At 39.7% G+C, this 12,633-nt stretch overlaps 1 protein-coding gene across 2 annotated transcripts in view; it reads right to left on the bottom strand.

Annotated features, from left to right (window-relative positions):
• Window positions 1-12,633, bottom strand: part of LOC111670508 (A-type potassium channel modulatory protein DPP6-like) — a 60,648-nt gene that overhangs the window by 21,618 nt on the left and 26,397 nt on the right. For both annotated transcript variants that reach the window (XM_087179570.1, XM_087179571.1), the window contains exons 2-3: window positions 2,992-3,106; window positions 663-761 (exon numbers count right to left, since the gene is read on the bottom strand). In XM_087179570.1, the coding sequence (XP_087035696.1) occupies window positions 663-761; window positions 2,992-3,106 (214 nt within the window). The remainder of the gene's footprint in view (window positions 1-662; window positions 762-2,991; window positions 3,107-12,633) is intronic.

The raw sequence follows: 12,633 nt of genomic DNA, 5'->3' as shown, positions 1-12,633 counted from the left end.
CCAAAACAGCTCTGGCTCATCCAGATGTTTCTTTGCATACTTCAGATGTTGACTTTTCTGATGAGGTTGCAGGTAAGGTTCCCTGTAGACCCTGTTTGTGCATCAACTCTGACAACATGCATTTTTACCTTTAGGTTGTCTTGGTCTTCCAGACCTTGTCGTGACTTCCACAGTTCCCCGGTAACTGCTATTTCTTCAGCGGAAATTTCAAGCTGGAAACACTTTGATATCTTTTTATAGCCTGCTCCTGCTTTGTAGCATCAATTAGCTTCACTCAGATCCTCAGCCTGTGGTTGTTGAGTGTTACCAGAAGGTTTGAAAAGTCAGAGAATTTATCATCAGCTGATAATTCCTGATGATAGCTCTGAGATTTTACAAGTAAACAGTAAAACTTTTGCATACGCAACGGTTCATTAAATAAGAGGTAAGATTGCAGTAACATTCAAAGAAAAGCTCATTCTTTAATGTCTGTTTGCTGCAGGGGTTGTATTTATTTCTTTTCTCTTCATGAAATCTGTCCAGGAGAGCCCAAACTTGTGCAAACAATTGTATATTCTGAGGATTATGGACAACTTTGATGCCTGTCATAATTCTCCTGGAAGTGTTTTGTGTTTTGACATGAGAGTCAGATCCTAAATGTCAAGCACAAACTGTTCACTCACCGCTGAGCCATTTGGCATGTGGGTCATGGATGTGAAGGCTTGGACCAAATACATCCTCTATAGTCACTTTCTTCTTAAGGGCAAGGCTGTCATCTTCACCTGTCAAGTGCATCAAGAAAAGACAAATAAACACGGATAAATTAAATACGATATAGAGAAGCTCACATATATATTCATAAATGTCTTGTTGATTTTTGAAGAAACCGTCAAGAAGCTGTCTTTCGGTATTGTGAGTTTTATTAGCATTTCAAGCAAGTAAGTTTACTAGTGTCTGAGAAAGAAATGAAGAAAATCTTTTGACTTTTTCATCAGTAAAGGGAGCTGCAGCCTCATACCAGAGACTGTCACCATTTCACTACAATATACTCCTTTTCTATCTCTTGAGATAGCACCTCCGACAACTATTCCCCACTATAGGTAGAGCAATTTGGAACAAGGCACAAACAAGAAAGGGGCCCCTGGTATTGCTCTATTGATCTGAGAGCATCAGATCACATCTGCCTTCTTCATTTTTCAGCAGCGGGTGGGCAACTCTTTCCATCCCCAAAACTCAAGATGAGATCTGAAGCTGACAGCTGAACTGCAGGTGGAGCAGACGCCAGGGGAACGCAAATGAGTTAGTGTGGATGTGAGGAAAGAGATGCAGCGAGTGTGAGCCCTTTAACTGTCTTCTACCACACCTTTAGTCAGGAAACAACCGTTAGAGACAAGTTGTCACGATGGCTGACAGCCCAGTCTTACTGTATAAAACGGTAAGTTGACAGATTCTTCGGCAGGCTTCACAGTGTGACTGAGTGGAGGGATCTGAGTGTGTAAATACCATATCAGACATTGTCAGGTGTTTATCGACTTGAAAACTCCCAGAAATTCTCTTGTCTGGCAAGAAGCTGCAGGGTGAGGGGAGAAAACTAATTTCCAACACGATGCAAATGGTATCTCTGATGCTGTTCCAATCTGACAAATAGCTGAAGCTATTACTGCATAATCATCTCCATTAAACAGGCCTGAATGGCATTACACATTAAAAGGCCCATTACCTAGTGAGACGATGACCCTGCCTCTATATAAAATTGTTATACAATCACCAACCTGGAGAAACCATGTCATCTGTAAAACCTTGAACCCATCGAAACAAGGTTATCAAATTAAAATAGCTGCCTGCTTGGCGCAAAGAAAGCTGAACACTACTGCCAAGAGGAGAAAGAAAGGGATTTCATTGGAGGTGTGTTTGCAATACTGAATTTAAAGCCGAGCATGTGTGTGGGATATGTGTGCACCGAGGCAGCAAACATCTAAACAGGTGTGTGTGAATACTCTTTTCTCTACTGGCCCTGGTTACTTAGCAGGAAATCTAAAAAGACAGATTTTAATGGAATTTGGTGCAACATTAGGCCCAAGAGCAACAACGATTAGCTTACGATGAGAATCCAGTTTTCTTTTACAAATTCTTTGCATCATTTGCAGCATCTGGCACATTGTATCCCATGACTGCTTAGCACTTTGTTTGTTTTGATGCATGTTCAGTTCCAGATGCACATTAAAAAAAAAAATATTCTGAAAATTTTTTACTATTAAATTAATCACTTGAGATTCCTGGCAGAGGTATGTGGTCTCTCAGTTCCATCCGAGGTGTAAAACGTTTTTTCACGTCAAGGCCGTGTGGACTACATGTGGGCCAAGGCAGAGAACAAGTGCAAGTGAGAGAGACTGAATACTGTGTGTTTTGTTGCCTCCATCAGGGAAACCGTGATTTGTATCTCATCTGTTTGTCTGTTTGTTACCAGAATGTGTGGAGAACTGCAGTGTAATTTGATGGAACATAAGGTCGTGGCCTGAGAAACAATGATTTGTTTTTTATTTTTTGAACATTAAAACTATTTTCCCATGAGTCAACGGTGCTAAATCTGGCAATGGCACAACATTACCCATAACTGTCTATAACCTTCAATATTTGGCAACCCTATTGTCAAACAAGACTGTGAATTTTTTTACCTCCAATAATCAAATGCTAGGACATGCAGGGCACCTACAGTATTGTTAAGGTAAGATGGTGGTTGTGGTGGATATACAATGGCTAAGGTGTGGGTAGGGTAATGCAACTAAAACCCTTGGATAAATTTAAAGAACGATTGTGTTTACGGTTAATATCAAGGTGAATATTAATTACAGGTCTGTGTCGGGCAGTAAATTCTGGTTTCCTGCATGGAAGTCAAACGCACCACATGCCTATCCATCACCTCATTCCCCCCCTCAACATACCTGGAATGATATAAACAAGCTGATTGCTGATATATGTGTTTGTGAGTGAGTGTGTGTGTACTGTACATACGAGGAGTCAGCAGGATGACGGAGGTGACAATCAGGGAACAGATGATCAGGATGACCAGCAGGGCGATGGCTATTCCCTTCCAGTTCCTCTGAGGCGGAGCGCTGCCCACAAGGTCCTGAAAAGCATACACATTACATACATTACACTTAAAAATATCAGCTTTTCAGGGATAATAGATAAAACGATTTCCCTCCTTGTAGGCTTGATCTCAAAATGGATACACAGCGTTTTGGAGCTCATCTCATCCTACATAAGACAGATGTATTTTGTACTATCACAGTTGGAAGCAGAGATTGGCCAGAGGACAGCTCATTCTCTGTCGGACAGATGCCGACAATTCAGCCACTTGTGTGCAGTAACACTGCATCCTCGAGCTGCTCCCCGCTGCTCGCATACGAAGAGTCCCTGCAGCTTTGCCTGATAGCTGAAGAGGAGCTATGGCTTCAATTCAGACAACAAAAGGCAGAATAATGAGCTGCTCTCTTCACACAGCCCAGCAGATGGTAGATAGCTAATCAGCTCTATTCCAAACACATATACTGCAAAAAATCCACATGACATACAAAACAGAAGTTGGGAAGGCAGCAATCAGGTGCCCTTCAAGACTGCCCAATACTCGAAAACGCTTATCTTAAACTTTTTGATCTAAAAGCTCCTTATAGGGGTTTTTACTGTGTGATTTCTCTGGCATAAACACACAAACATCCACCATCATCCACTCCTTGACACACAGTGTCTGTACCAAAGCAACAAGCAAACAGACTGTTTTTCTTTCTTTCTTGAATCGCTTCTTTGTGGTGTTGTCGCTACATTTCTCAGCCACACGTGTCATATTGTCATTTTCAATACAGGTTAGGCTATTCAGAAACACTATCGCTCGGCATGCGAGTGGCGCTACAGATGTCAGTGGCTCATGAACCTTTTTTATTTTAACCCTGCAGCACTGGGAGATGAAGTGTCTCCTGTACCACCTGTTGTTCATTTGAACCTCTTTATACACAGTCTATGATTCAAAATGGTTATTAACTGTATGATTTTTTTTTGATACAAGGAAACTGTCAATGTTTAGCTCAGGTTTGGTGGATATTAGCGCAACCATTTATTCATTACTTTTAGCCAAACCTTTCAACACGTTATTCAACTGCTCATTAATGCCTTTTAGCTATTTTCTTCAAGTTTTTATACATTACTTTTGGTTAAATATTTCAACCATTCATTCATTAGAATTAGATGGCCAGTTATCCATGCTTTTAGCAAACTATTTGAACCATTTATCCATCTCTTACTCACTATGCCAAATATTTCAGCTGTTTATCTAGTACTTTCAGCTAACCATTTCACCTTACCCATAAAATACTTTGTGCTTTCTGTTTCAATCATTTACCCATTACTTTTACTTAACAATTTCGGTTGTTTTAGCTATTTCAACATCATTTATTCATTGCAGTTTAGACTTGGTGTATGAATTACAGCTTACAGTTTATCAAAAACATAATTTCTCTTTTTTCAAATTAGTTGAGCCACTCCACAGTCTTTCCACATATCTCCTGGTAACTGCAGGTGTACAACCTGTGAACCCCTGGTTAGAGAGCAGCTTCAGATCACTGCACTGGGATACCTTTTACGAATTAATGAAATTTGCCCTTAAGGAGTTGAAGGGGTTAAGTTCGGAAACTCAGTATTTAGGCATCAGATGTCATTCCTATCTAATTTAACCTCTCAGACTGTGTGTGTGCAAAGACAGATGCGCGCGCGTGCACGCGCACACACACACACACACACACACACACATTAATATCTCTGGTCACACTTGGTGAGGAAACTGAGCAGCTCCAGCCACCCGCATCAGTCCAGCTGTTGATACCCTTGTAACCAATTAGACCTGGTCTATACAGCATGCATCAGCTCAGTGAACCATCTACAAGTTAATGAGGGGTGTGTCTGTCTGTGTGAGTATGCATGCGCCTGTAAATGTGAGAGCGAAACAGACGGCTCAGCTCTTGGGCATAGTTGATGCTTTTTATATCCTTCAACACTTTAAATGGCCACATTGCAAGTGACTTTCAATTTAAATGTACTTGGGGTTAGGGTTAGGGTAAGGTGTGTGTGTGTGTGTGTGTGTGTGTGTGTGTGTATTCATGTAACCTGTGCACCTACTATCTCTTCACAGTTTGTCTCACAACAAAGCAAATCAATACTGTAGGTAGTGAGTACACATAGAAAAACAGCAGGAACATCAATAAGCTGATTTATTGCTGCAGAGGTAAGGATTTTCACGATAACGTGTACGGACTTACGGTACTGGATTCACAAGATATTAATCTCCCTGCGTTATCATACTCTAAAAGGAAAGACGCTGTTGAAGTTGCCATTGATATCAACAATCACTTCAGACCTCTGACCGAGGCAGAAATAAAATAATCAGATGCTTTGACAAGCATACAGATAACAGCCTTGTGCCTGCATATGCCCACTTGTTTTTTTTGTTTTTGTTTTTTTTTTTGTATATGCCTGCGCTGAAAATGGCAAACCATTTAGTGCGGGCAGGTGATTTAAATGCATCCTGTTATCCAGTTCAGTGCAGCCTGTACCTGACTGAGAGGTGCAGATCTATAAATGTGACAGCTGGATTCATGCCACATGACAGAGCAAAAGTATTTCTCAGTACTTTGATGCCAGCCTAGGAGGAAAGTGAGTAAATATTTAGTTCCAGTCATTTTGCCACCCATGAAAAATCCAACACACTCATTGTTGCCAGAGCACAAAAGGCACAAGGTGAAATTATTTCAGAGAGCCTACTTTTTGAATCTTAAATACATTTCCCACAGGCCCTGTGGGCTAATTCAGGCTGTGGAAATGTAGGATGCAGACAACTTGACGAGCTTCCCTCCAGTGCTTGGCATTTCTGTAAACAGACACCCAATTATTCAATCAGAAGTCAGGGAGCTCTCAATGGACAGTCAAATACTGTTGGACGTTTGCCTTTTCTCACTGTGAAGTTCTTCTCAATAAAGGAGCATCTGGTTGAAATGGATATGACTATTAACCTTCACTGTCAATATGATAATGTACTTCCTGTGACAGGCTAAGCAGTGGTCAACAGAGCCGTTAAAACTGCTGTCACTGCTGTTTAAACCACATACTCAATTAACAAAAGCTTTTGTGGAGTACAAGATTAAGAACAAGCATCAGGAGTTTTTTGGACCTTAAAGATTAGCTATGCAAGATTTTTTTAATCAAAAAAATACAATGAAATTCAGTTATGTCATTGCCAATCACCTCGATTCCTTTCTGGTGTTACGTGGACACGTTTCCACCAAAAAGAAGTCACAGTTAAAGATGTAGGAGGTAAACTGCCTTGTAAGTCACGCTACTTTTTCTCCAAGAGAGGTTTGAGAGTAGTTTCCATGTTCTACAAGTAAAACGCCTGCAGATTAGGTTCTTCACTGACCCTTACTCTGCTAAATCAGACAGTTTGAAACCCCCATTAGTGGCTACATAGAAATGGTTGAACTGTCTGAAGAGTGAAAACCAATTTGAGAAAAGGGATCACAGAGTCTTGGAAAAGTGTGTCCATGGAGAAAAAATTCCCAATATGAAACACACAAGACTAAAAGTGTCAATGTTTAAGTCTAATGATATTTGTGAATTTTTTTTCTTCACATAAAAACAACAACCAAGCATCAAGCTTTCTTTAATGACACAAATAAAAGGGTTGCTTTGGCCATACCACTGTATGTAGAGGCTTTCCTCTTATTTATTAATTTAATTATTGTCTTTCTTGTAAAGACACCAGAACAATGTGTTTAAAACCTAGCCTCAAAAGTAGCATTATCTGTTTTAAAACAGCACAGCCCTCTAATACAATCCACCGTTATTAAAGTGTCTTAGCTCTGATTGCTTTATCCCTGCAGACTGCTTTATCCCTCTGGAACCTTTCATGCACCTACTCAACTGCAAACGAACAGAAAGCTCCAAACTCAGGCTGAATTCACTCTCATAAAATGTATGAAAATCATCAGCGCCCCCTTTGTTTCCAGCAAATGAAAACCCTCAAGAGACAAACTATACAAAATCTAACTTCTGATTTGATTTCCCTGATGTTGAGCTCATGTTTTAGTATATAACAAACTGTGAAGCTGTAAACTTTAGTATTCTCTGGATGTTGACCTTCCTGAAGAGCTCTTAACGAGGCAAAAAAGTGCATCCGTGTGCGATAGGAGAGCTCGATCTTTGGCAGCGTTATCAGGCGTGGTGAGACGTGGTAACTGGCTGTTTGCATTAAGCCATCTCTTTCTGTTAGCTTGTGCGAAGAGCAGGCATGCATGCCTTACAGCTGATAACAATAAAAGCTGCATCAATAAATGACAACTGCAGCTATTTTCACCCACTTCTCTACAGACACCAAATCTAAACAAATCCTGTGCATTTCAGTGCCGGCAACTCTAAAGGGTAGAAAATCCCATGAGGGGAAGCAGCAGCATTTTTTCAATCCATTTGCCACTATTTTTAATTTTATTTTGAGACAAAGGGGCTAAAAGAATGAAGCATCTTTTAAGGTCAAGCTTCCTTTACCCCCCCCCCCAAACCCCCAAACCCCTACTTTCTCTCTCTAATCCTCTCTCCCTTCCACTTTCCCTTTGTCTAACCATCTCTTTGTCTCTCTGCTTGCAGCTGAAGTGTGAAATGGATCTTTCCTGATCTCTGAGCACCTGGTTTCCAAGGGAACCAAGAGAGCCATTTGAGTCACATTTGCAGTGAAGACGGTGCTGGCTGCTGTACAGTACAGCGGGGACTAATATTACGGCTGTGAGTGTCTTGTGGGAAATTTTGCCCGGGGGGGTGTCTTCCATGAAATTAACTCAGGACTCAGAAAACAAGACACTCTCAAATATAACATGAGGGAATGTAGACATTTGAAACGAAAGCAAACTTGGGGTGTGTAAAGACATTGGACACTAGACACACGATATATCACTCACTGTAATGTAGTCGCTGTTTGAGAGCAGCCAAACTCGAAGAGTGTGCAGTAGCCTTTGGACATGGGGGTAAACTTTTCCTCTGGAACAGCATCAATAAATCATGGGCATTCATGAGTGAGATTAAGAATTCATGCCAACTGGCTTTTGGTTCATAGATAGTCAAGCATCAGGCTGTTTCTCCAGCTTGTCTTTGTCCACTCTGGAAAATGTTGAGTGTGTGGGTTACACTCAACTGAGGCAGGACAAAGAAAAACAAAATGTTCTTTAGATGAAATATTGTAACCTGCAGACACATGCGTTGATAAGGGACCAGCTCCGATAAAGAGAGGGAAGCACAAAACTGGGAGTTCGAGCCATGCAGCTGTAAACCGCATCACATAGATAAACACATCTGACGAATGACTAACATCGAAGAACAGTACTGTAAAACTTTAAAATGGGAAATAGAAGTGTGGGATGTATTCTCTTTGACATTTAACCAACTCTCTTGTCATAATGGAGAAACTGAAAGAAAGGGAAAAATTGACAAAGAGAAGAGGAGACAGAGAGTGTAATCACTGCTGCTCATGTAAGGTGTAAGTTGAGAATACATGAAGTTACATAAAAGCTCATCTTTGACTCGACTCTGTGGTGACTGTACAGTGTACTCAGAGCTGAGGAACATTATCATTACTTGTAACACTGTTACAGCGCCATCACTAGCTAACAAGAAGCTAAGTACCAAGCTTTAATCTGATTATGAGTGAAACTGTAATAAAAAACAAGGGTCACGCAGACATATTTCCTAATTCATCTTTGGCACTGAGCTGGGTTGCATTCATTTCAGGACGTTTATCCATTCTACATTCGTGGTGAAAGTCTTTGGCTGAGTGACAGACCCACATAATAAAATACATTAAGGGAAAATTTAACAAGTTTAATACAGAAATTGGAAAGTAATGGATTATTAAATGTGTCCTTCAAAATCTGATTATCTAGAAGTATGCCATGGGTGTAATGTAATAATTTGGAGGGAGGTTGTGTTGCTACAAGTTTTTGGTTTGTGTCTCTCCTGATCATCAATTTTACATTTGAAAATTGCTGCTCTGTTTGAATCAGAATTTATCAACACTATATAGAGGTGAAAGAATAAAGAAACTCTCTGAACCCTCTCTAGTGTTTTTTCCTTTGAAGTTTTTCTAACTTTTGTTCTGTGTGCTTCGAAAATTAAGTTAGCCTACTGATACCTTCAGCATGTCTCCATCTGTAACATGACCTTGCACAACTTGCATGGTATAGTGGTCCGGTTGGGAGTCTCCCCTGATGTAGGTCTACGGTGCACTGTAAGGGAGATATCAGGCTATTTAGCCGCTAAATTCACCATTATGTTCACCAGCTAGTCGCTAACTTTGTCTGTATGCCGTTTTGTACAGCACAGGCAGAGTAAGCTTGATTTATCAGAAGTTTATTACCTGAAAACAGCTACTGTAAACAACACTAATGAGAGCAATGAGACTGAACCAAGACAAGTCAAGTTATGGCCATAAGAATGAGAGGAAAAACATCTTTTCATTGTACATAGCAGCTTTAACCATACAACATACCCTAAAAGGTATGTACTTTATTTGATAAATGGTACTAGTAATAGTAGTAGTGGTGGTGGTGGTGGTGGTTGCAGTAGTACTACTAGTGGCACCATTCATATACTGGTGAGGTAAGTGAGAAGAAGATGAGTGCATTGTGTTGTTCATTCACAATGAGTCAAAATAATATTAAATGATTTAGAGCACTGCCTTTTATACCATTATCTGATTTCACCTGGGAATAAATTATTCACTATGTGATGAGATGCTTTTTGCTCCTCCATGGCGTAGACACTTTAATTCTTTCAGTCAGCTTCAGTAATCTGAATGTTGACCATATTAAATCAAATAACACCCAGTCGGCATGTCTCATATAAAAATACCATAAATGCAGCACCCGTGTCATTATAACAATGGATACATTAACCTACTGCGATGGAGAGGGAGGCGCTCCAAGGGATCTATTCTATGCAGTATCTGTGTGTGTGTGTGTGTGTGTGTGTGTGTATATGTGTTGCCTCCTCACCCCCACCCGCTGAGAAATGTTGCTGTGCTGCTGCTGCCTAAAAGAGCAATGGACTTTTTTTTGTTGTTGTTTTGTTGTAATGCCAAATACAAAATGAAACTGTATTATTATTAAATTTGATTTTTTTTTTATTATTTTTAATTTAAAATAAATTTTATGAATAAATATTATTTGAATTTTTTCTGTCATTTAAATGATTTTCTGTAGTGCTCTGTGATCATGTAACTAATGGTTTCCTGGCTCTCTGCTGTAATTGCTGGATTATTCCTATTCTGATATTTTGCAGGGATGATTTTAAAAGCTGACATTTTTTTTTTTTTAATTGTGTTTGATTTAAAAACAGGAACATTTCATGTAATTAAGTGTACACACTGTAAAAACAGTAAAAAACATGGAAACACTGTAGCAGCTCTGTGTGGCTGTACTTAGGCACGACTGTGAGCTAACTGCTAATGTTTAGCATGTTCAATGTTTACCATGTTCACCATCTTATTTTAGTGTGTCCACATGCTAGCATTTGCTAATCAACACTAAAAGTTTTGCAGGTTTCTGGTAATGAACCAAATTAGAATAATTTTGACCTGATGATCGTGCTAGATGAAATGTACAGGATCGTCAAAGTCACTACAACTCATCCTGTGGGGAACATGAAGTCTGTATAGAATTAACAGCAATCCAATAGTTTGAGACCTTTCACTAACTTCAACAATAATGTCAATGTCATCACTCACTCACTCACACACACACACACGCACGCATGCACGCACGCACGCACGCACACAGTATAAAAAAACTACTTACTGTAACCCGTACACATGCAAGCTAATACTATGGTTAAAAAGAAAAATGTCAGCTGAAAAACATTCTGTGTATGACATCAAAAACATCAGGAGTAATCCAGCACTTACAGCAGAGAGCCAGGAAAACCCATTAGTTAATGTTCACAGAGCACTACAGAAAATAATTTGATAAAATTTAATAATAATACAGTTCTGTCAGTTTCTATTTTGGCAATGGAACAAAATGTTTCACAAAGTCTGTTGCTCTTTTGGGGCAGCAACAGCGTCCTCCAACATTTTGCAGCAGGTGGGGGGGTGATGAGTCAACACACACACACACACACACACACACACACACACACACACACACACACACACACACACACACACACCAGACATTCAAGAGCGAGTGTTGCTAAATTTCCATCTGTAATGTTATTCCAACAAAGAAAACCATAACGAAGTGGCATGGTGTATTTGTTACAGAGTAAGTACAGAGGCTTAGTGTGTTGCTATAATTGAAAGTGTGTAAATTTCCTTGGTGACCTGTCCTGAAGTTAATGGTTTGAAAGAATCCACTAAACAGATCAGGATGAAATCCAACCCAATCTGTGTAGAATAAATAAATATTGGAGTGGATGCTTCAGAGATTAAAAGTGAGAAGATTCGGGAAGAGATGCATACAAGTAGGATGTGAATTAATAAAAGATGACAGAACATGAAGATATGAGCAGATATTGTCTGGGTTTTGTGTAGCTTTTCATTGGTCTTTGTAAGAACTAATAACATGTCGTACTGAGTATGTGAAACTGGGATGGAAATACAGAAAGTAAGAATGAGGTGGTGTTAGCTCCTGCTGACTCTATTGATAGGAAAAAGGCAAGACTGCGGAAAAAGAAGTGTTTTCTCAGAGGATATGAATTACCGCCTGCCTCTGGACAAAACTGACACAGTATCTTTTAATCATCAGACGAACCATAGCGCACAACAACATGACTGAAGTTAAATCACTGAAGAATGGATCAATTTGAAGTAACCCTTGCTGTTTTTCTTTTTTTTTCTTCTAAATCAAATGTTTCCCTCAAAATGTCCCTGAAAATTAAAATCCATTCTGAGTTTAATGAAAGATAAGAAACCCACTGTCCTTTCTTAATAATTATGTGCAGAATAAATGGATATAGCATGATGAAAAAAAATCCCCAAAACATTAAAATTGAATTTAATCACAGCTGAATCTTTGAGAACCTTGGTGTGCTGTAGGTGTACCCATCTCATCCATTTTAGACCAGGTCTCTTTATACTGCATTAGTCACCTTTGTTCCCTTCAGTCTGGATCTTTGGGTTTTCAATGACAGCACTGTAACCATACGACTACCCTGCTGTGGGAAATGAAATGCAGTAAAAGTGTATTCTACCTTGAACAAGACAATGACCTGAAGTTGCAAAGCAGTGAGTACAGCAATGGTGGATCATGAACTGAAAGCAACAAAGCATTGTGTGGTGGCAATTTCTATGCGCTTTTAAAGCATCATGATCAGCAACAATGCGTGTAATGCGAGGGCTGTTTGCAGTGGTGCTCAACAAAAGCGTGAGACAGTGACGGCGTATCAGATAAAAAATATGGAGATGCATTTCCTGAGCCCGTAATGACTTCACTAATGAAGACAGCAGCATTTTAAATGGAGAAGAGGATATCTTGAGTTTTCCATCTACTAATTTACTTATATTTCAGATTAAAGCTCAATACAGCAAGTGCAACACATTGCCCGAATGCATTAAAACCTCTACCATCA

This window comes from Seriola lalandi, unplaced genomic scaffold (genome assembly GCF_002814215.2).
Source record: "Seriola lalandi dorsalis isolate HSWRI2012SDOR001 ecotype SW California unplaced genomic scaffold, Sedor1 jcf7180002054855, whole genome shotgun sequence".
Classification (NCBI taxonomy): Eukaryota; Metazoa; Chordata; class Actinopteri; order Carangiformes; family Carangidae; genus Seriola; species Seriola lalandi.
The sequence above is the reverse complement of the archived record's forward strand: the minus strand, read 5'-3'. Positions and strand labels throughout refer to the sequence as shown.